This window comes from Peromyscus californicus, unplaced genomic scaffold (assembly GCF_007827085.1).
Source record: "Peromyscus californicus insignis strain IS unplaced genomic scaffold, ASM782708v3 Scaffold_19__1_contigs__length_69161282, whole genome shotgun sequence".
NCBI classification, from domain to species: Eukaryota; Metazoa; Chordata; class Mammalia; order Rodentia; family Cricetidae; genus Peromyscus; species Peromyscus californicus.
This window is the reverse complement of record NW_026294491.1, coordinates 8,204,012-8,228,919: the sequence shown is the minus strand read 5'-3', so window position 1 is coordinate 8,228,919 and position 24,908 is coordinate 8,204,012. Positions and strand designations below refer to the sequence as shown.

At 50.3% G+C, this 24,908-nt stretch overlaps 1 protein-coding gene across 4 annotated transcripts in view; it reads right to left on the bottom strand.

The window, feature by feature from the left end:
• Pde9a (phosphodiesterase 9A) overlaps positions 1–24,908 on the bottom strand; it is a 91,715-nt gene that overhangs the window by 37,678 nt on the left and 29,129 nt on the right. For all 4 annotated transcript variants that reach the window (XM_052744508.1, XM_052744506.1, XM_052744507.1 and 1 more), the window contains exons 2-4: positions 23,742–23,812; positions 21,668–21,745; positions 17,371–17,414 (exon numbers count right to left, since the gene is read on the bottom strand). In XM_052744508.1, the coding sequence (XP_052600468.1) occupies positions 17,371–17,414; positions 21,668–21,745; positions 23,742–23,812 (193 nt within the window). The remainder of the gene's footprint in view (positions 1–17,370; positions 17,415–21,667; positions 21,746–23,741; positions 23,813–24,908) is intronic.

Here is a 24,908-nt window from a genome sequence, read left to right as displayed (position 1 = left end):
AAAAATAAGTAACTCTGAAAAGAGTTTAAGGAAGAGCTGTCCTTTGGATTTGGGGGATGTCGTCCCTCAGGTCTCACAGCATTTTTTGATGCTTGAATTTGGTTCTCAGGAGAAGCAGGACTCGGTGCTTAGGCAGATGCTGGTATTCTGGTCTATGTTAAAGCTAACTAAGCCCATGTATAACCCATGCCAGCTTCTCTATGTTTTTTTTTTTTTTTTTTTTTTTTTTTTTGGTTTTTCGAGACAGGGTTTCTCCGTGTAGCCTTGGCTGTCCTTGAACTCATTCTGTAGACCAGGCTGGCCTCGAACTCAGAGATCCTGCCTCTGACTCCTGGGTGCTGGGATTAAAGGCGTGTGCCACCATGCCTCACTGTCTCCGTGGTTCCTAGAAATGCCTCAGAAACAGAGAGGCACACTCGCTGGGGCCGTGGCCAGGCTGTGGCATTCACTCTGAACATACAACTCAGCACAAAGAGCTCCCTGGGACATTTATACAGAGTGCAAAGAATGAATAATTTTCCAAGAAAAAAAGAGGGAAAAAAAATCCCTTGTAGCACAGCTAGCCACCCACATGCCTGTCAACACAGCCCTGGTCTGGAAATGGTGTCCGCTATCACAGGGGTCTCTGCACCGGCACTGGTTTTCCCAGTGGACTGCAGAACTGGGAAGCAAGCAGGGAACACGGGCAGAATCCTCAGGGGAGGGCAAAAGTCACTGCCTTGCCCCTATCCCTGCTGCTGCCTTACCGTCCCAGGGTCACTGAGGCGGGCTGAAAGCCAAGATCTGCCCCAACATCTCTCATGGCTTGCACTCCTCTGGTGGGTCACAATCTTCGGGACAATGGGATGCTTAGGAAACCCCCATCAGCCTGGGCACCCCGGGTCTGCCTGTCAAGTCTTCAAAGTGCTCTTTTCCATCGCAATTATAGGTGCAGCTCAACTGCACAGATTAAGGGTGTTCACTGCGACATTTGCACACATCACGCTTGGGTCACACCCGCTCATCCTCTCGTCCCCTCCACCCATCCCTTCTGTTTCCTCTAATAATCCTTTTACTGTGCTGTCATCTTTTGAAAAGATTTTTCGTTTCCATGGGAGAAAAACCATACATTATTTCTCTTTATCCCCCGCCTAGGGAGCCTAAAACCATTGGATTTGGGGGCAAGAGTGTTCAGTTGCCAAGTGTTCGTCATTCCCAACCTGGTGGCAAAGCCATACCCTGCCAGCAAAATTCACTACTACAGATGACACCTATCACCATTTCCTAGGCTGCACGGCACATACTGACTTGAAGAAGTTTAAGCACACACAAGCGTTTTGTTTTGGAAAACGTCTTAGTATCTCCGAGAAAAGTCAGCAGTAGTCAAGAATGCTCCTAAGTCCAGAGCTTTAGGAAACTGTCATCTCTTTGGGGTCCCTCTGGACCTCAAGGTTTTAAGCAAAGGAGAGCGTCTGACCCATGCAGATGGGTCCTGCAGGACAGTAAGCTGACATTCCCAGGCCCTTTGTTTTCTAGGGAAACTCCAGGAGCTGAGAAGCTATGCGGAATATTCACTGGCCCTGTGAGTGTAGAAGAGCTGGTGGGAGCACTCCAGGGAGGACTCCCAGGTACTGGCTGTAGCCAAGGTAGAGGACTCCCAGGTATTGATTACAGCAAAGGCAGGTGCCTGGTATATTCCAAAGAGCAGCATCCTCCAGGCTTAGGAGGCTTGCGTGCAGTCTCTGCGTACCAGGCGGCTTCTTGCTTGTTGAAGCCTTAGCTCCTGTAGACTGCTGTGTCTACAGACTTCCCAAGGCAAGCAGCCACAGTAAACGCTGGCGGGAGCTGGAGGTCTCACACGCAGCACAGGAGAGCTGAGTTTCATTTTAGGACGATCTGAGAGGGCCAGCAGGGGCCCAGCTTCAAGGATGCTAGGACAACCCAGCACGGTCACACCACTGATTGGGAGCAGAGAAACCCCAGCTCCTGTGTGCTCAGCTAGAACAGGGGGCTGGGATAAACCAAACCTCTGTCAATTCTGGAGGAGGCTACTGGGGTGTCAGCTGGAGGTTCCTGGACAGAATTCAGCCAGCCGATAGGTACATAGGTGCAAGTGGGATGGGTGCCCTGCCCCGTGGGGTTTCCCCAACCAACAGACCATGGCAGAGTCGGAAGGCTGACTCCAAGTTGGGCTGCAGGGAGCGTTCAAGGAACCTGTCCCTGCCCTGCCCACTTCTTCCAGGAATTGTTTATGTTTCAGGCAATTCCTGACCCTGCCCAGGACTCCTGTCATTCAGCGGCAGAAGGACACAAGTATCTGGTTAAAGGGACGGACAGGAAAGTCCGTCATTCTGTTGCAAGGAGCAATTGCACACTACATGTTGTCCGGGGCCAGCAGGCTGGTGACTGGAAGTTCTTTGTATACTGAGCTGAAGAGACAACAGCTAGGTCCATTTTTCTACCCTCTAATGCTTGAGCTGGTTTGGACAAAACCCCTCTTCTCTGTCCCAGGCTCCTGCACAGAGGTGGAGGGCCTGAAGTGCCAGTATGGGCACCTCATCTTAGCTCTCTTACCCTGCAGAAACAGCATTAAGAGCTGCAGGGGCGCTAAGCGTGCTGACATACACCTGTAATCCTTACAACTGGGGAGGCTGAGGCAGGAGGATAGAGAACGGGAGGCCAGCCTGGATTACCTAGTGAGAGCCTTTCCAAAAACAGAAAACAAAGAACACACTGCCAAGCCTCACCGGGCGGCCAGCAATGGCTCACGACTCCACTGGGCTTGCCACAACTCTATTCAGACCGTGCAGTGAGCCATGGGTCACCATCTCAACCTGAGGCAGCAGATGGGGTTCTGAGCATTCGCCCAGCAGCACACGATCAACAGAAACTTCCCAAAGCTCTGAACAACCGAAACCAAAACTAAGAAAAACCTAAACAACAATGAAAATGTCTACCCCTTTGGTTAGTGGCGTCATCTTTATCACTGCCACGGACACTATCATCACCACGTTAGGGAAAAAATAAGCCCCATTCCTTAGACTCCAAGAGGCAACCCTCCCAGAGGCCCTGAAGACAGGACTGTGCAGCTATTCCTCTCTCAGTGCGCCACCCACAACCGAGAGAGCCAGAGCACTGCCTGACCAACGCTCCCACGCTCCGACACTCCGTCCTTGCCCCAGGAACCAAGAGGGTCAGACTCACCTCCTGTCCAACTTTTGCTCTCTTCCAGCCCCCGCAGGTGCCCTCCAACCAAGTCTGCCTTCAAAACAGCATGCGGGGATGTTCTAAGGCTGGAAGGGTCACTGGGTACTCATTGTTTATGGGCACCATAAAACTAACATTCAGAAGGAGGGGGAGGGGGGGAAGACACACTTCCTTTATGACCCAGGAGGACAATAAAGTTATATGATTAACAGTGACCTTGCCTGGCGCTTCTTAAAGTCACAAGTTCTCTGGGTTGCCCTGCTGGGAAATCACACTCTCTCAACCTGAAGGGTTGGCAGAGGGCATTTCGGTAATAAGTAAGCCAAAGGCGCCACGGACTCTGATGTCCTCGAGCCAAACTGCTGTGTCTGGCATCTATCTGTCTTGGTGGTTCGGATCCACAGGCATGGGGTGTGCATAGAGCGTTGTTCTTGGGGTGGGGGTCTGTCATGCTCTGCATGGTCTGCCTGACTTCAGGTGCACAGCACACTTTCTTTCCCTGCTCCCCTTCCTGAAGAACCTGTGCAGAAGTGTACACAGTGTCAGCATTTGTAACTGCCAATGCTGAGAGCCACCAGGCTGCTTGCAGCAGGGAACCGAGGAATAAACATCGATACCCGTGGATGTCAGATGATGCCGAAGAGCCAGAGAAAGGCAGAGAAGGGGCCCCAACTGAACAGCTGTGCTCTACGTGGTTCCAACTACAGGAACCTCTAGAAAAGGGAAAACCGGGGGCTGGAGAAACGGCTCCGCAGCTAAGAGCACTGGCTGCTCTTCCAGAGGATCCGGGTTCAAGTCCCAGCACCCACATGGGAGCTCACAGCTGTCTGTAACTCCAGTTCCAGGGGACCCGACACTCTCACACAGACAAATATGCAATAAAATAAAGAAATAAAGTAATTTTTAAAAAGAAAAGGAAAAACCATGGAGACAGGAAAGAAGGCTGTGGGAGGGAGCAGGGAGCAGTGGAAACAGATCTCCCCACTTCCCTTGTGCTCACCCCCAATCCCCCACCATCCCCACTCTGCCCCATAACACCCTGCTGGCCAGGCTGGCTTTGAGTCTCAAATGCTCATCTCAATGATCCTCCACCCTCAGCTTCCTGAGTAGCTGGGACTACAGGTGCCATCCCACTTCTGGAAGCCTAGGAGGTTAAAGGTATATGGGGGACACACGGTATCATGTGTTTACAAGGACCAGAGAATGTGCAAAGCCAAGAGTGGCCCATAGTGAACTGTGGACTCTAGTGAGTATGACGTGTCCATCACCGAGTGTGGAGGGAGGGAGTGGGTAGGAACTCTGTGCTTTTCCTTCAACTTTGCTATCCATCCAAAAATATCAAGTCTGTTCGTTTAAAGCAAGTTAAAGGTGGAAACCGCATGGCTTAGAGCTGTGGCTAAAAGTGATGCTGAAGGACAGGGGGCAGGAATGAAACAGAATGTAGACATCTGTCCAGCCAACACGAACACCAGCAGAAAAGGGGAAAAAAACCACAAAACCTGAGATCAGCAAAAAGCAAGCACCCTCAAGGCCAAGCCTGTATAACTTGACGGTACGACCGCTCCATGGTATGGTTAATGGGAAGGTTTTTTTTTTTATTATAAACACGAGGGAGAGTTGGAGGCATCTGGAAGAGTCCAGACCTGGGAGAGAAAGCTGTAGACTGAACATGGCCAGCAGAAGGGGGGGGGGAGCTGAGATAGAGACAGTGAGGGCAAAAGAGATGACCGGAGCGCAGAGCTGAAATAACTGGGTTCTAAGAGAACTGAGTCACTGGCAGGAGGGAGGTCCATGAACTGGAGCAGTTTAGGGTAGGAGGCAGGGTGAGAAGAACTGAGAGAAGCCAGGATGCCAGCACGGACTCTGAAATGTGTAACAGGCACTTGTGATATTGAGGGAGCCTGGAGCCAGTGTGCACTTTGGTGGGCTAACAGGACCACAGACAGCCATTAGTCCCTTCTGCTGATGATAAGGGAACTGGCTCCTTTGGTAGAGGGAAGAGCTTCACGGGTTCCTAAGGAATGCTGGCTTTTATCTAACTGCCAAAATATGGAGAAATGGAGTTTCCTCTGGACCGGACAAAGTCAACCCTAGCTGCATCAATAGAAGCATGCAATGAGTGTTCAAGGACGGCATGGTCTACAAAGCCAGCTCCAGGCCAACCGGGGCTACAGTGAGACCCGCAGACAGCCAGATGGCCAGGCAACCAGCCAGTCAGCAAAGTAACCTTCCCAGGATACACATTTAAAAAGTATTTTATTATTTTGTATGTATGGGTGCTTTACCTACATGTATATCTATGCACCCAACGCATGCAGTACCACCAGAAGCCAGAAGAGGACACCAGATCCCCTGGGGCTGGAGTTACAGGTGGTTGAGAGCGGCCAGGTGGATGCTGGGAATTGTACTCAGGTCATCTGGAAGAGTAGCCAGTAGTCTTAACCACTGAGTTGTCTCTCCAGTCCCAACAAGACAGATGTTAAGAGGCCAAAATGATTGGAATGCAGGGCCTAAAACTGTATCTCCCAACGATGACTTGTCTCCATGGCAAATCCTAGACTTTTATTACAGAACCATTACTAAAGAATCAAGCAGTGTTCACAAGATATTGCCAACATACATATGTTCTGATTGGGTGTGCAATCAATTAGAAATATCATTTACAGTAAAACCTGGGAACAAAAAAATATTTAGGAATAAATGTGTTTATTTTTTTAAGATATGCAGAATGCCTATCTTGGAAAAACTTGGTGAGATGGCCCAAGGGGTGGGGCTGTCTCATGTTCATGGGTGGGAAGCCTCAATATGGTAGAGATGCCAGTGTCCCCCCAAATCTACCAATATGAGAAGGCTGAGAGCCTTCCTAATCAATGCCATAGATCCTCTCTTACATTTTTTTTTTGAAATTGACAATGGAGAAAATATTTCAGTTACCTAAATCAACCCGAAAGGAGACATGTATGAGAGTCACCCTGCCTGGTGTCAAGAACCCATACCATGTAGCTAGCTTGGTACTGATGCCAATGCTAAGAACCAGGGTGGCAGATGGGAAAAGAAAGCTTGGGAAAGGAGCAGATGTGAGGTTATGCTTCAGAAGTGAGGCTTATCAGGAGAGAGAGAGAGAGAGAGAGAGAGAGAGAGAGAGAGAGAGACTCATGACCATGGGGGAGAGGCAAGATCTGACAGTCTCAGGGTAGGAGAGCAATGGGGAGGGGGGGGCAGGACACAGACGAGGCTGCATGATGGGACTGAGGGAGAAGAAAGAGACTTCCTTTCAGAGCCTGAGATGAGCCGCATTGGCAGAGACAGCTGTCAATCATAGCCTGGTAGAGGGCCTGAAGGGAGCAATGGAACCTTATGTTCCCCAGAAACAATGAAAATTCTTTACTTTTGCAGGTTTTCAGTCAGTGGCAGGAAGTTCCCTATCCCGTGATGTAGCCAGGCCTAGTCACCATTGCCAAAGGCCAGGGTGAGGCACTGGGTAGGATGGTAAACTTGCCTTACAATCACAAGGGAAGAAAGATTGGGCTTGTTTTTCCCACTAATACCAGAGTGCTCTGAACCATTGCCAGCAGGAGCTTGCCAGGTCTTTCTCACAAGGGATGGGGGTGACGCCATACCTGAGTGTCTTAAAGCAACAGGTCCGTGACCTAACTGATGGTCAGAGCAGACAGATGGACAGAGCAAGCACAGAGCTGAGTCTAGAAGATGTGTGCTGAGTGGAAGTCTGTCTCCATAAAGGTGCCAATGGGTCCAGAGCAAGAACAGTATCTCAGCAGCAAGTCTGGCTGTCACAGCCCAGGTGCACTTAGGAAGAAGGATGGACAGTGGGCCCTATATAAACTGATTCGAAATGGATCACAGCTTAAAGCAAAAGCTGAGAGTTCCCCTTCTGAAAACGCGTCCTGAGAGAAGATGAAGGACGTACCAAACATGAAAGAAAATGTGTCACTTCCAATGTCATCCAGTTCGCCACCTCTGCTCCTTTGATGACCTCATTAAGAGCATGAAAAAGGAGGTGGTGGCCGCAGCAGATGCGTGCGTGCATGTGTGCGTGCGTGCGTGCATGCATGTGTGCAAAACACAAGCCAGGATCTGAGAAAACCAGTTATGTGTGACAAATGAAAACCACCCAGATTACAGTTTCCTACAGCAAGCCATAATAAAGCCACAGCACATGCCAGTTTAGAAAGGGGTCAAAATGCTTAGAAAATGCTTCACCAAATAAGATATCCAAACAGTCAGTAAGTATGTAAAACCCCTATACTGCCAAATAGCCTGGGAAGTACAAATGGAAACTGCATTGAGATGTGATGGATCTCATACCTACTACAGTGTTTTAAAGTCTGAGACCCACAGACCAGGGCTGGGTGTCTGTGAAAGGAGTTGGCTGACCATGGGTGCCGCTGTGACCGTGCACAACAGAGCTGCATCTTCCTCATGCACTCACCGTCCTTCCTTGCCTCAGTTTCCCCTCCCTCCAAGGACTTCCTGAGATCACGTCAAATAACGCTGGGAGAGCGTAGCTCCATCTCCAGGCACATGGGAGGCTAACCCGCTTAGGAAGCACACTCTTGCTCCCAGGCTGTACCCAGGATGCAATGTCAGCAAGCAAGTCCACAGTGAGACCTTCACAGCGATCATAGTGGCTGAGACCCACATTAGAAGTGACCCCCATGACCACCCACAAGGGCTTAGAGAGCAAGCATGCTCAGCAGCACAGAGTGGCCAAAGGCCGGTGGATTGGAAACTGTGACACTGAGCCAGAGTGTCCACACATCAAGGTGGTTGGCACATAGTAGGACTCTATTGGTGGCACTGGGGAGATGGCAAAGCAGTCTGGTGACACAGGCAGAGAGAGTGCATCCTTACGGGTGGGCTTGGAGGCAGCACCCAGGAAGTTTTCAAGATTGATGGAAATACCTGTCTTGACTGCGGGATGGCTATCCATCTAGCCTTTATCTAACTCCTCATACAGTAGCTACCCTTTGAAGATGGGCATTCAGGTTAGAGCTGGCTGAGTGTTGTATTCTGCTGGACCTCAGGAAGGTCTTGGTACAGAGGGCAGTTGGACCATGCACACCCCAAAGCCCTGAGCAGTGTTCAGATGCTAGTTCTCAACCAAAGGAGACGCTGCTGTCAGCACACACATTCTGGAGGCCTCTGCCCCGCTGCTCGCCACCCACATCTCTGGCAGGGGCATGCTGCTGCCCTAGCTGGCTAGACTGCCCCGAGGAGAAGTGTGAGCATGCAATTCCAGGAACAGTTATTTTGCATTTTATACACTGCACCCTGTTTGTTTTTAAAAATAACGCAGGCAAGGATGACGAAGGCTCCGCTTCTGGAGCTTAAAAGCCTTAATGCTTTGGGCTGAAACCGCACTAAATATAGAAAATATTATTAAGAAGCATTATTATTGCTCACAAACAACACATCTGCGCTCAAATTTTGAGCAGTAGCTTGGCTTCTGAGCAAAATCAGGGCCCACACAACGTGTGTCAGTTTGGTCCTGAGGGAGCATCCCTGTGCCATTAAAATCCTGCAGCTTTGTTGAGACAAGGCTTTGCCCATTGGACAATGCCCTCGGGGTTACTTCAAATGATAGCTACCATTTATTGAGCGGTTGCTAAGTGGCAGGCCCTCGCTAAGCATTTTGCATAAATTACATCACTTACCCTCTGAAGAATCCTGCTGAGGTGTCTATTTTAATTCGTATTCTGCACAGGAAATGGAAGCTCACGGGGCAGCTAGAGAGTTTTCCTAAGGCCACTTCAGCCAGCTGGCAGATGAACGCAGCTTCCGATGGCCCTTTATTCTTGGATTCCTATTTTCAAGCCCAAAGCTCTAAGTCTGGGCTCCACAAAAGTGATCCACAGATCACTTAGGGAGGTTATCCAGTGAGTCCTCCAAGGGAAAGGGGATGGGGTGGCAGGCACTGAGGCATATTCATGAGGAAGTGACCACTGTGGACAGGTAAAGGTCAGTGCCCTGGGGTCCCTTTGGGCAAGTTCACTGGTGACATGAGAAGACTGTCCCCTGTGAGACAGCTGTCTGGGGTGGTGGCTCTTCCAGCACTCCTGGTCTTCACTGAACAGGGGAAGTCCTCGGGGAGGAGGGACACAGGGCTGGAGAAGGGTGCCCCTGTGTGGGGTTGAGAACCACCCACTGAGATCTGGGGACTTGAAGGATAGGCCGGCCTGTTGCACCCACGGCATCTCCGATGCTCTGCAGTGAACCTTCAGTACTGTTCTCAGGCCCCTCCCTTCAGGGTTGTTAGACGTCTAAAAAGACTGAGACTGGTTTACTCACTGCATCTCCAAACAGTTCAGTGCAGCAACCACACACAAAATATGCATAAAAATTCAGAGCAGTATCGCTCACAATAGATACAGCCCTCAGGTGTGCTCCCCGATGAATGGGGTCAAAATGTGGACCAGTTCACAAGAGGCCGCGTCACTCATCCCTTCAAAGGAATGGAAGCAGCTTCATGCCACATGTGTGGACTCCACGCTCACTGCAAGACATGCCCCCAAAGGCCACAGTGGCGTATTTGAAACACTGGGAATAGGCAAATCTACACATGCAATGCCAACTAGAGGCTGCCAGGGCCTGGGAAGGGAAGGGTGTGGAAATGGAAATTCCGGGACCCCAGGTGTGGGGCTTCTATCTGGGGTGATGGAAACATTTGGCGATAAACAGTGGCAATGGATGCACAATGAAATACACACAGACAAAACGGCTCCACTGCGCGCTGAATTGTGGATGAAATAGCATGCAAATTATGCCTCGAGCAAACAGAAAAGCCGAATGCAAATTCCTGAGGGATCTCCCTCATCCTCTGTCTTCTAAGACAGGTAGGTAACGCACACTGAGCTGGCAGGATTGCTTCCTTTGGTCCACATGGACCTGGCAGAATGCTTGGTCTGGCAGTGCCAGGCGTTCCTCGGGTGCTCCACGGACACTCCAGAAACCTACTCAGCGGTGCTTTCTGGGGGCTCTGAGGCCTCTGTGAGCTCACTCAGACACTAAGCACACAGTGTATGGGAGCAGGTGCGGGGTGAAGTTTCACTCTCTTGGACACCAGTGGCACATGCGGCAAGGCACACACGGACACACATCTCCCTGGGTCTCCAGCAAAGACCCCCGTCTACTTTCCACAAAGAAGGGGGCAGGTGTGTGCCTGTGGACAGGCTGCCTGTCCCCAGTGGGAATTCTGAGCACTATCTACCGCTGGTCACCTGTCACCTGCGCTCTGCCCTCTGTCCTTTGGAAACAGCGGTGGCAATAAAGCTGCTGTAAACAAGGTCCTGGACTCCCCTGTACTCTATCTTGGAGGCAGAGCATTCCAACGATACCCAGTGGGGCTGGCGGCATGTGCCGAGGTAAAGGACTCCATGGGTCCTGCCTCAACCAGCTGGACACCAGGCTGGCAGGGTGTGGCTACACAGGCCTGTCCTGGGCTCCAGGGGAATGCTGAGAAATGGAGGAGGCCATGAAGAACCCACAAGCACTCTGCAGGGCCATTTCTGGTTCAGAAATGGAAGGTACCATCCCCAGGTTCCGTGTGACTCGATGGTCAACAGCTGCTGGGTCTTGAGAAAGCCACAGGCACACAGCCCTTCCAGGGGACACAGCCCTTCCAGGGGACACAGGGCCACTGCAGGACCCATCGGCTTGGGAGAGTCAGACGCGTTCCGCTTTGCATCTGGCTCTGGACAAGAAGTGAAGCAAGACTTTGGCCCCGCGTGACTGCTGTGCGGTGGGTGTGGCGGCCACAGCGTTGGCCTTCACCTGAGGGCAGCTCAGACTAGCGGGGAGCTGCTTTGCATGGGACCACCTAGTGGCCCTTTCTCTACGGGTCTGAGGTCTCAGGACTGACATGAGGCTACTATTCCGACATGCATGTCTCTCTCAGGCAGGCATGCTGTAATGGGGCTGTTAACTGCAAGAGTAAATATATATATATATATAGCCATTTAGAAACATCTGAGTCTGAGCTGCTTAATAAAATAAAATTGACTAACAATGGACAGTCTTCCAAAAGAATGGTCACCATCAACATAAAACAGACATCTGAGAGCCTGTCTCACAGTTTCTGCTGTAGCTAGTAACTTCATTTCCCTCAGAAAAGGGGAGGCCATCTAGAAGCAGGACTGTGCTCTGGGGCTAGGCGAAAGGATTTCCTCCCTTTCTCTCTTTTTCCTGCCTTCCTTTCTTATTTTTCAGAAGGTCTGTGTGGCCCAGCCTCATCTTGAAATCTCATGCTCAGGCCGTCTCCTTTCCAGCATCCTGAGCAGCTGGGTAAACACCAACGTCCATGTTCACAGAGGTTGCCACATCTTCCCTGGCTCAAACCAGCAGGGGCTGTTTATGGCTCTAAAGAAGTCTCTGCGGCTCCTGTGGTCAAGACTGGCCTGTCCTTTCTTCTGAAGTCATGGTAGCTCTTGAGGACGCTCCTCTCTGGGCTGTCTCCTGGGTATTTAATTACTGAACAGCAGAACTTGGTGTCTTTTTGCAAGGCACAATTCTGCAGGTCCAGTGGGGGGGGGGGGGGGGGGGCATTCTCTGACACTTGGCAGGAAGGCCGCCTAGGAAGGGCAGGTAGGGGGCCGTGCTGCTGCAGGTCAGAGCTGGAACCAGAATTCCACTTCCTATCCTGAGTTCTTATGCTGTGGTGAGTGTGGCTTGCATGTTGACAGGCCACAGCCCCAAGGCTGTCTGGCTGGCTGAACTACTGGCCCTGGGCAAAGGCTGGATCCAGGGTAGAGGTGCGGTGGGAGTTGATGGAGTAGAAGAATCAAGAATGCCTGAGAACCAGCTCCAAGGGTCTGCTGAGCCCCTTTTCTGCCCTTAGGCTTCAGCTGTCTCCGGGACACCAGCTTTGCCCTCAAAGAGAAAATGGGATGTGGGTACATTGGAAAAGAATGGGTACCTATCACCCAGTGTCTGTCAGTGTGACCAGGAACATGACTGAGGAGAGGACACCAACCCACGAGGGAGGTGCTGATGCCTCTGGGGGGAGGGGACAGTCAGTGCCTTTAGAGCTGGTACCTTCTTCCTGCAGAGTTCACATGGCACTCCCAGGCAGGTCTGGGGGGCAGAGCAGACCCAAACGTGGCCCCGATTTCCCTTGGTTGCTTCTGTCCAAGAGCAGAGTCCTGTCCTTTGTGTTGAGCAGGAGTTTAGGCATGGCCCTGCAGTTGCATTCTTGCTGCTGGCCACCCCCATCCTGCTGGCATTCTCGGGGAAGCCACACTCCTAGGATGCTCTTTCACTTCAAGAGTGCTTACGCTCATGGCATACAGGAGGTGTTACCTGGTTCTGTCTCACCCTGGCCCATTGGGAGAATGATGCATCTTTCACTGTGCATTCACTCTGACATCACGAAGCTGTGGTGTACAGACAGGCCTTGGTCCTCTGCACTGTCTATTTCTCAAAGTCCGTTGCCACTCTCACGACCCTAGATGTGGGAAGCGTTTCAGCAGCACTGGCCCAGCTGCTCACATGTGCGTCTATCCCGGCCCTCCACAAACCCTCCAGGGAGCTCGGTTCTTACATCCCAGGGATTTCGCTTACACTCAGCTCTAACTTTTGTTAATGAGTCAGAACCTAACTCCCACCAGTCCTGGTTTGGCTCCAAAGTTACACAAACATTCCATTTTCTGAGTAAGTATCAGGATTGGCTTTTCTAGCACAAAAACCATTTACATTATTACAAACTAAAAGATCCTGAAAACTGATATTTAAAATTTTTTTTTATAGTGGTAGGAATTGAACCCAGGACCTCATGCATGCTGTCCACTAAACTACAACCTCTCACACACGCAAATCCATTTCTATAGCACTAAGAGGAAATAGTGATAAAGTTACCAAACAACATTCAAAAACCTTTCACCAGCAACTACAACCCTGAGAGACACTCCAGATAACCCAGTAAGTGCAGAAATTCTGCATGAAAGAGACCATGAAACATTAGTAACATGTTATTATTCAGTGTATTTAATAAAATTCTGAGTAGCCTTTTGGTTTTGTTTTTTTGTCAGCAATTGACAGATTTACTCCAAAAATTATTTCAAAGTATAAACTCAGTGTCAATCTTGGAAAAGACAAAAGAAAAAAGAGGGCTGTGCCCATCTGTTCGCAAGACCTGCCAACAGCCCACAGTCCCTGGCCTATGCTCATGGTCAGGACAGATGTGTGTGCCGATGGACCAGGAGGCTGGGTCCATGTAAAGACACAGATGTGTGGCTGGCTGGATTTGCACAAAGGGGCCATGGACACTGCACAGAGCCATCTTTTCATTAATGGTGCTGGAGCAAAGAAATCCCCATATGGAAAAAAACAAGCCTCAGCTCCCTACTTGGCAGACTAGACTAAGCATCCCACTGCCTCAGGAGAGAAGGAAGTACTGTGTGGTGAAGTGGAAGAGTCATGAGGACCCAGTGCCCCACAATCCCTCTGCTAACCCCCAGTTAACAGCTGATCATGAGAAAGACACCAGACAGAGTCAGGCGAGTTGGCTCCTACTTCTAATCCTAGCACTTGGGAAGCGGAGGCTGGAGGATTGCCACGAGTTTGAAGCCAGCCTGATGCTCTGTAGTGAGTTCCAGGCTAGCCTGGGCTATAGAGACTCTGCCTCAAACAAACAAAAATAAAGAAATAAGTAAATAAAGACACACACACACACAGAGTAACCAGGTAGGAATTACTAAACAGATGGTTCACAGTCCTGCCATGGAAGTCTGAGAATTGGGAGTCCCCAGGCCTCAGTGCAGGGTGGGACAGTGGTTAGATCCTGGCACAGATAAAGGACACCAGGGGAAGCCATGCTGAAATCCACGCAGAGAATGGGGTTTAGTTAGTAATATAAAAAGTAAAATAGCTTTCTGCTCAGAGGAGGCCTGATTCATTTCTTATAATAAAAATATTTATGTTACAAGAAGTTAGAATCACATCTACTGTCCAGAGAACTGTGTGACAGTTTAAATGAGGAACGCCTCAAACACAAAATGTGCTAAAAACAACTGGTGCCCCCGTGACGTCACACCGCAGACTAGAACGAGACTCCGACACACTGTCGCACATACCACTCGCTCTCTGTGGGCACTTCAAAATTCACCCTGTAGCACCAGTCTCCCCAAGACCTAAAGTGAACTTCACAAAAGCAAGCCGACTTCAACTCCATCTCATGCATACACCAAGATCAACCCCAAATCTATCCCATGGGCTTGAATGCAGCTTGGTGGCAGGATGCTTGCCTAGCATGCACAGGGCCTGGGCTTCACACTACGCTGCAGAAAAACAACAAAAACCAAGAAAGCAAGCAAACAAAAACAAATCCCTGTGGAACTAAACATACAAACTAAAACTTCTAGAAAAATGTATACGAGCAAACATCCCAGCCGGGAGGTAAAATCAGGGGCAGGGGGAAGAGCTAGACCCTGGTTCAATTCCCAGAACCCACATAGTGGTACACACTGTCTGTAACCCCAGTTCCAGGGGACTGATGCCCTCTTCTGGCTTCTGAGGGCACTGCATGCATGTGGTACACATACATGCACGCAGGCAAGACACCCATACACATACACATTTAAAAAATAAAAATAAGCCGGGCGGTGGTGGCGCACGCCTTTAATCCCAGCACTCGGGAGGCAGAGCCAGGCGGATCTCTGTGAGTTCGAGGCCAGCCTGGGCTACCAAGTGAGTCCCAGGAAAGGCGCAAAGCTACACAGAGAAACCCTGTCTCGAAAAAACCAAAAAAAAAAAAAAAAAAAAAAAAAAAAAAAAAAAATAAAAATAAATAAAAATATAAAAAAAAAGACTTTTTCAAAATTTAAAACTTTTATGTGATGCAAGCCTGTGCACTCCAGCACTGGGGAAGTGAGGAAAACAAGTCTCTGAGTTCAAGGCCATTGTGGACGACATAGTGAGACCCTGACTCAAAAGACTAAAATCCAGAAATGTGGTTCAGTTGTGGGATGCTTGCTTAGCCTGTATGAGTCCCTGGGTTTCACTCTCAGCACCAAAAGTAACAACAACAAAATCAAGTAAACCAAACAAGCTTATCTGATCCTTGAAATCCACCAATCAGGAGATGAAAAGGATGCTTTGGACAAAGGAGGCATTTAGCGTATTTCTGACAAAGGTGTGTGTGATGGTGTGTGAACTGCCAAGCTGACAGAATCTAGGATCACCTGGGAGACAGGTCTCTTGATTACATAAACAGAGGTGGAAAGACACATTTCAATTGTGGGCAGGAGATTCTGCACCTTGGAGAAACGGAGCCTGGCACTGGCAAGCATGCATTCATCACTCCCTCCATTCCCAGCCGTGGATATGATGTGACCAGCTACTTCAAACTCCCGCTGCCTTGACATCCCCACCATGACGGACTGCGTAACCTTGAACTGTGAGCTGAAAGAAACCCTTTCTCCTGCAATCGCTTTTGTCAGAGGGGCTTATCGGGGCAACAGGAATAGATTCTAACTGTGAATCTTCATTATATCGCATCAAAAAAGCTTCACAGCTCCGTAAGTGCAGGAGCAGCAACTAAGAGTTACCCAAGAACTGACCAGAGAGGAGTCGTAAGAGGAATATAAACCAGACACCTCAAAGACACTCACGGTCAGTACTCGTTAGGGAATCTGTAAATTAAAACCATGGCTCACTCCACTTCCACAGCCATCGGAATGAGTGTATGGAGTACAAAATGCTGAGAGTACAGAGTCTGAGAAGGGGGCCCGCTGGAGTAGGAACCGGACGTCCAAGATGGCACAGCCACGTCAGAGAAGGGAAGCGGCAGGTTTTGATGGAGCTAAACTTATACTTTACCTCATGACCCCACGGCCTCACTCAAGCCCCGCCCCCCTCCTCTTTCACTCACAGCAGCTTGATTCATAAAAAAAAAAATGACCCAAATGTCCATTCAGAAATGAATGAAGATCATAGGGTGCGGGACAACCGTTAGCAACCAACAGGCCCGATGGTCAGCGCTCACGACACCAATGGGTCTCAGGAGCATCGGGCTGAGTCACCGCCTGGGTCATTTCTTCCTGTGTGAAACTCTGGAAGGGGGCTGAGGAGATGGCCTGCTGTGAAGCCTGAGGACCCGAGTCTCATTCCCAGAACCCACACAAAGAGCTGGGCGTGACGGCACATGCATGTAATCCAGGGCTGGAGAGGCAGAGACAGGGGGATCCCTGGGGTTCACTGGCCAGCCAGCCTAGCCTAGTCAGTAAGACCCAGGAGAATGACAGACCTGTCTCAAGAAACAAGATGGAGCCGGGCGTTGGTGGCGCATGCCTTTAATCCCAGCACTCAGGACGCAGAGGCAGGTGGATCTCTATAGGCCAGCCTGGTCTATAGAGTGAGATCCAGGACAGGCACCAAAACAACACAGAGAAATCCTGTCTCAGAAAAACAAAACAAAACAAAAAACCCAAAAAACAAAACAAACAAAAACAAGATGGATGCTCCTGAGGAAGGACATGACAGGAGATTAATGTCTGGTTTCTATATGTATGCACATAACCACGAATAAGAAAGGCTTACATCCCTCCCCCTAACACCTCATCCGAACTCTGGGAAACACATTATTGGATGGTCTCCAAAAGTAAGCCAGCTGTCGACGGAGGCAAAGTGACATGAGAGGATGTTCATGGGAACCTCGATGTCATCGATGCTGACAGCAGCGTGCAGAGTCTTCAAAACGCATCCAGGTGCGCGCTTAAATGGGAGCGCTTTATTATGCATAAATCCCACACAAACGGAAGTGGTTTTAAAAATCCAAAAGGAAACAGGGGTTTTACAAAATCCCATGCCTGCTAAAGCACCTTGGGAAACCTGGTGGGCTGGGGGCCTGACTTGGCAGCTCACAGGAACAGAAGTGGGTGTGGGCCTGGGAACTGACGTAGACTGAGGTGGAATGACACCCAGTATCTATCATGTTCTCTGGGTCAGGGTGGGAACTCGGAAGAGGGGGAACCTGGACAAGAACACAAGGTTTCAGATTCTGCAGTGGGAACAGTCTGCAGAATCGAACACTTAACCAACATGCATTCCATCACAGGGAAAGGCTGGAACCTTGTCTGTCTGTCTGTCTGTCTGTCTGTCTCTCTCTCTCTCTCCCCCTCCCTCTGTCTCTTTCTCTCTCTCATTACTTAAAATATGATAACAGGGCCTTACCAGACAGTTGCTTGATGGCCACAGGTCTCACCTTGTAGGGAGTTCTGCAAGAGAAGAGAAGGCCGCAGTGATTGGCTGCTGCCAGGAATAAGCGATCGTTGAGGTACGTAACAATTCAGCGTGGTGATTTGTTTTCTTTTTCTGCTGTGGTGCTGGAGATGGAACATTCTAAGCTCATGCTTGGCCACTGAATTATGCCCCAACACTCCTTCCCCCCAACCTGGCTGTTCTGACTTCTCTCAGATGCATCTAATTTTAAAAATCATATCGCAGCCGGGCAGTGATGGTGCATGCCTTAATTCCACACTCGGGAGGCAGAGGCAGGCGGATCTCTGTGAGCAAAGCCAGCCTGGTCTACAGAGCAAGTTCCAGGACAGGCACCAAAACTACACAGAGAAACCCTGTCAGAAAAAAAAAAAAACCCATATTGTTTAACAAGTTCCTTTATAATGTTCATATTTGATTAATGAAGCAAACTTCTGTCATCAATACGAACCAAAGATACAGTATCAAGTGGGACCAAAGGACTCTGACATTCCTTGCCTAAACCTACCCCAAACCAGTGCAAACTGGCTCCCTCCCATTTCTCCTGGAGCTCACAGGACTGTACTGGAGCCACTGACCCTGTCAGAAACACATCCCATTATTCAGCAGCCTGTTGGAAGCTGTGCAGAGGACACTGGCTATCCGGAAGGCAGGGAAAGGCTCTCCACTGATGTAAGGACCTCTAGCTTGGGCAAGAACAGGCTTCTGAGGCCAGTGGAAACTGGGTGAAGGTGGGCAAGGTCCAGTGCTAAGAGCCAGCCTCAGGAGAGATTGGTTGATTGGTTGGTTTTTTTTAATTGTTTTTTTTTTTAACCCAGCAGTTTAGCAGAAGTTATAACTTGCTAGCAAGAGCACTAGAAGGCGAGAGACAGCCCTCAGAGGTGCTGCTAGCTGGCTGTGTGCTGGCAACAGGGGTGAAAGTTAGGAAGCCATGAGTCAAGATGAGCCAGCAGAGTCCAGGGCCCCTCAGACCTGCTGTTTTGAGAGCCCACTGTGGTAGGAGCTGGCAGTGAACCAGGCCCAAATGCTTCTCTTGTGGGCAGTAATGTCCCATGTTCAAGTGTGGGTTTCTGAAGGGACAGGTATTCGGTGACAGAAATAGTTACAGTGTCTGTCTTTAGGATGGGTGACCCATTCGTTATCCACAGTGTTTGGGGCTGAATGTAACCTGCAAGCAAATGCCACTGGCCAGAGATGAGGAGGGGCCCGGACAGAGAGTGCAAGGCACTCAGACCTCACGCAGAGCTTCCTGGCTACATTGCACAGTCTCTCGCTTAGCCTTGCCTCCTGGTTCTCAGATCCTCTCAGCTCAGTTCTGTAGAGCTAGTGACGTATCTTCTGGGACTGAATAAACTCTTGGCTCCATCTGAATTGAGTTACCATTTCCTCACTCCCTTCCTCGATGCTGTTAATATAATGTAAATGACATAACCCCTTCCCCCTCTGGAGCTGATAAATGGCCTTGGACTTCCATGGCCTGTCTGTTCTGCAGTCTAGCTGCCTGGGCACTGGCCTTCTTTTATGACGCTTGGGGAAGGCAGCAGCCTGGCGCCAGCTAGCCATCCAGAGGACCTGTGTGCTGAGCAGAGGGATGGCTGTACAGCACTCCTTGCTGGGGCCTGGTTGCTTTACCCAGCAGAAAGCTGCATGTCTCACAGCTTGGCTAAAATCGGAAACCAAAGATGTGTTTGTGTTATGTCAGAAACGTGCGGTGTCAGTTCTGGGTCCCTCCTCTCTCCATATGCTGTGCCATATGCCCCCCTCTCCTCACACCAGCTAAGCATCTGTTCCTCTTCCCCGGCAAGAGAGTAAGGGCAGGGTCCAAGAGGCAGCATCGGGAGCTGGACACTGCCAAACCTAGAACACTCCTTGGTCAGAGAAAGGAGTCCGATGGGAAAAGGCCCTCTGAGGGCAAACCTGTAGCTCCATTTGGACAGATTCCAACACGTCTGTTCTCACTTATTGGTCCTGAGGAACAGGCCACTCACTCATCACGTCTTGCCAGCTCCAAATGAGAGCGGAAGCCGATTGGCCTCCCATCTTGCCACTGTGATTTGGGGTTTAAGACAGGTGCAGAAAAAACAGCAAGAAAGCATGAGCGGTGGGAAATGGAGACAGCCACCCATTTGACCAGGACGGAGGTGGCTGGTTAGAAACCTCTGAGGCTTGGGGCGTCATAGAAAATCCATCCTATGAACAGGACACAGGAAGGCTCCAAATGTGTGGATGAGACCTGGCCCCTTCAGCCCAATCCCTCCCACCAGTGGGAGGCTGAGACCGGAGGAGGGGACCATGCACAAGCTGAACAGTTGCATGGTCTTCAGGGGTGGGGAAAGTTAAAACATAGACACAGACAGCACATGTGGCCACCTGGAATGGCGGGGAGGGGGTGGGACTGTGCTTGTGGGGCAGTGTGTGTCGGGGAGGGGGGAGGGGTTCACACAGACCAGAGAGTCTATCCTGTACCCTCTGAGAATGGTACCAGCTGGGATCAGAGGACAGAATGTTCTGGCACAAGCCCAAACCTAGGTCCAGAGTAGTTTCAGCAGTCCCCCTCGGCAGGTGCGTCTCACCCCAGGCTACACTCTAGAACCCTTTGCCGAGCCTTACAAAGCTCTGGATCAATCATTCATAGAGGAGCCTGTGAATCAACCAGGTCCCTTTAAAAGATGTTGCTAAAGCCAGGTATGGTGGTGCACACCTTTAATCCCAGCACTAGGGAAGCAGAGGCAGGCGGACCTCTGTGAGTTTGAGGCCAGCCTGGTCTACACAGAGTTCCAGGACAGGCTCCAAAACTACACAGAGAAACCCTGTCTCAAAAAACCAACAAGCAAGCAAACACACAAAAAGATGTTTAGATTTAATGCACAGCACGGGCTGAAACCCACTGTTCAGCTGACCTGATCTTTACTGAGCCACCAGTGTGGGCGAGTGGATGCATGTCTTCAGGACAGACAGGCATGTCAAAGCACAAACAGGCATGCCTCTAGGTCAGCCACCCCCATGGAGACCAGGATGGGGAATATCCAGACCACACATGTCATGATGCACATGGAGCCTGCAGCAACCACCTGAGACTCTGACAATCCCTTCCCAGCACACAGGCTCAGGTCAAGAGTCCTTTCTGGTGGAGGAATGGGAAGAAGCAAGGGGGAGACGGAAGTGCAGGAGAATGTGGAGGCCCCGGAGACAGCACACTTACACCTCGGCAAGTGTTGTCCACCATGCCGACGCCTGCTACTTTCCCATCTCCATCCATCCATCCATCCACACAGGCACCCCCCGGACACCTGACCCACAGCGTGTGGCCACCACCAGACCGAGGTCATTTAGGTCTAAGCCCACAAATGTATTGTTCACGTCCCTGCCTCACCCAGCCTTCTATATACCTTGCTCCATCTTCCACCTCTACACCCCCGTAACCCCAACACAGCACCAGACACCTGTCCAACCTCATGCATCTCCATCCCTCTCTGCATCGAAGAGGTGGTTTCTAGCATTCCATAATGCAGTGTTTGTTCTGGACACTTGGATGCACATGTGTGTGCATGTGTGCGTGCATGCATGCATGCGTGCGTTTGTGTGTGTGTGTGATATGTGGAAGTCAGAGGGTAACGGGTTCTGGGTTTGAACTCATGTCATTAGGCTTTGGCTTAAACGCCTCACCAGCTGGATCACCCCGCCAACCCCAGAAGCTACATTTTAAGTTCTCTGTTTGGCTGAATCGCTCATATGACATGGAGACTACTAGAGACTTTCTAGGCCACCTGGGAAAGTGGCATCACTGACTCAAAGGATCTGTTCTATGTCCTCCCTGAGGGTACAGATAACTGGCTCCAGCTATCCTACTCATTTCAAAGGTAGCCACTGGCCACCCTTGACCTTCTGTGCCTCAGCCTCCTTCCTCCTATGCACAGAATTTTCCAGCAAGGGCTTAAGTGGGGAGACAGGGTCCCCAGGAAGCCCTAGTTCTCCCAGAAGGATCCCTCAGGCTGGAGCCATGCTCCTAGTCTAATTCCCGTTCTTCAGCTTTCCTGTCTGCACATGGCCTCCTCATGGGGCCCCTCTGGAGAACGGAGCATGGTTTCCCAAGAAGGAAGGAGCGAACCAAGTCTCCTCCTCCTGCTTCCCATCTGCCTCTTCCCCTCTCCGCTGAAACTTCACACTTTTCAGCAGTAGTAAACAAAACCAAATTGCAGACTCCCTGGCACATGGCATGGAAACATAAGACACCCCAGGAAGAGATGCTTACCGCTCTGAGTTCGCAGGCATGGTGGGGTCGATGGAGACCATGGCGTCATCCGTGGTCAGGAGGGAGATGGTGGTGTTCCTGCAAAACACTCATGTCAGCACTGCCCCCTCTATTCACTTGCATATGGGCCTCACGTGGCAGAGCCCAGAGGAACCAGGCTCTGAGAACTGGGGACCACGTGTCCTTGGCTAAGGGCGGGCAAGGGCAGCAGGCTGTTCCCCACCCTCCCTTAGCAAATCAAGTGAAAAGGGTAAGTGTATTCATAGAGCCTGCCAAGTTTTAGATAATTTAAAGTGGGAATTGGAGCAAGGCTAATTGATTGAGTTGGGAGATTAAGGAAGCTGCGGTGCCCCCCAAACTAACATCGATCTGAGACAGGAATCATTGTTTGCTTATCCCGCTGCTCTGGACCCTGGGAGAGAGTCCCCTGAGCCGGTCCCAACTCTTTCCCACAAGCGGACTTAAGTGGTCAGAACCAATTTCCTCCCCAGCTTCTAATCTTTGGAGCTTCTGATGAGCTGTGATCCTCAACTCATGTAAATGTAAATTATTATTATTATTATTATTATAGTATTTTAATTGTGTGTCTAAGGATAAGTGTATGCTTGTGTGGGTGCATGAGGTAAGAGGTCAACCTCTATGGCATTCCTCGGGTGCCATCCACCTTGAATTTTGAGACAAGGTCTCTCTCTTACTGGAACTAGGGCTTGCAATTCAGCTAGCCGAGCTGTCTAGTGAACTCCTCAGATCCGCCGTCCCCTGCCTCCTTAGCACTGGGATTACAAGTGTGTGCCACCACACCTGGCTTTTTATGTGAGTGTTTGGGATTGAATCGAACTCAGGTCCTCACACTTGTACAGCAAGGACTTGACCCATGGAGCCAGCTCCCCAGGGGCCTGTGAATTCTTCAAATCAGTACAATTAGAAATGAGGCCCCAATCTCACAGTGTAGTCAAGGTAGATGTGTACACTGCCTAGGTTTTATAGTTCTTAATACATGCTGCCTAAAGCTGCCGGTCTGGTGGCTGCTTTCACCCCACTGGGTCATCTGCTGTCGCCTCCAGATTGTCACCTTTATCACGTCCCTTCCACCTCCACTGACCCTGACCCCAACTTTAAAGTGATCTGCACCCAACGCCACACCCAATCAACCTTTCTTTTCTCTTATTTACTTCTTTAGTGGTCTCTGAGACAGGGTCTCACTGTGTAGTGCGGGCTGACCTTTAACTCACAATCCTCCTGCCTCAGCCTCCCAAATACCGGCATCACAGGCACATATCATCATGCCTGGCCTTTGGTCACCCTTTCTAATGGGAAATTAGGTGTTAAGATGAGCCGAGTATGCCTTAACCAAAATGCTCAGGACCAGAAGTGTATGGGATTTTTTTTTTTCCAGATCTTAGGCTACCTGAAGATATGGGATGAGATATTATGGGAGCGGACCCATGCCTAAACACGCAATCCATGTCTTTCACAGAGTGCTTTGATTGACATATCACACTAAGTCGAGTAAGGCATTCTCCACTTTTGGTGTTGGGTCAGTGCTAAAACTGTTTCAGATTTTGGAGCACTTGGGGTTTGGGGACTCTGGAGGCTCAGCCTGCAATTAGAAAATTCCCATGCTAGTACAGACTGGATTTAGGAAAGAAACTGTGGGGGGAGTCTGAGGATTCTGTAGGACAGGCAACTGCTTTTTAACTCATCTCTTGAAGCCAGCCACGTGTCGAATGCTGCTGAGGACAGCACCCTGAGAGCAAAGGCGCTTGCTTGTATTAATTTGAGGCCGGAGCAACTCCAAACAGCCGTTTCCCTTCCCCAACAGTGAGTGAGCACATGGAAGGAAAAACCCACCTCTCAAGAGGGAACTCTGCTGAGTTCAACCCAGCGGCCGGACACTGCTGCTGGGGAGGTGGGACCGAGCTTCCCGTGGGGTTTGTCTCACTGGTTTGAGGGAAACCACAGTAGAAGCCTGGGGGACTCCTCCGCACTGATCCCCACTTGCCCGCCTCACCTTTCTCCGGTCCATTGCGGGGATAACACAGTCCTCATCACAGGGCACACGGGGGAAACTCACCGAGGCAGGCCGGTGGCGATACAGAACAGGTCCATGATGTCACTAGAGTTGCAGTATTTGCTGAAGACCACCTGCAGAACACAGAAGGCAGGCTTGGGAGCTGGCTCGGTGAGGAATGCGCCTACTGTCTAAGCACCAGGACCCGAGTTCAGTCCCTAGAACACATGTACATAGCCAGTGTTGTCACATGCTTCAGATGCCAACACCAGGATTCCTAGGGCTCGCTGGTTATCCAGCTTAACCTACGTGGTGAGCGCCGGGCCAGTGAGAGACGCTACCTCAAAAAACAAGACGCATGGCTACTGAGGAGTATCAGCTAAGGCTGACCTCTGGTTTCCCACACACAAGTGCACACATGTGCATCTACAAATGCATGAACACACATGTGCACAAATCCATTTACACACACACACAGAAAAAAGCACAAATCACCCAGGCAGTGAGGTAGCAGAGCGGCATTTGGTTTCCATGGAGATGCTGGGTTTCATGTACTACTTCCTTGCTGTTTAGAACCGATGTTTACTTTTCAAAACTGTGGGCTCTAGGATGTCACATGGGCATTTTTTCATTTGATCAGCGTATATGGATTGTGGAAAAGCTTCATTCCTCTGTGAGGCAAAAAGAAATCACTCTCCTGCTTCTCCACGCCTGCAGTGGCCGTGGCTGTGTGGGGCACAAAACTGAGGATGGAGTTTCAGGGTCTCCCAGCAGGGCTCGTCTTCAGTCACCTCACAGAGTTGTGATGGGAAAAGCAAATTTAAGTTTATTGATTTAAAAAAGAAAAAAAAAAGATGGCCTTTTAGTCTTTGGGGGATGAGAATCTGGGGGTTGAATGACTAGGTCACAGGGGGCTCAAATGACAACAGCTGTGAACCACCGGTGTCACAGAAAAATACAAACTGCATGCGCTGTGACTCCGCACGCCACCCAGCATCCAGCCCTGGCCCCATGGGACAGAGAGGGCTTGTCTTGCTTGGGCATGGTCAGTACAAGAGCCCTGACGTGAGTGGGTCTCAGCCCTTCTTCACTGGTAATCACCCTATCATCGTTGCCAATAATTCAAACTTTATCATAGCTTTCATTCTCCCCTCCTCTCCTCTCCTTCCTCTCCTCTCCTGGGATTCGAACCTAAGGCCTTGCCTGTCAGAGGAGAGTGGTTTTACCACT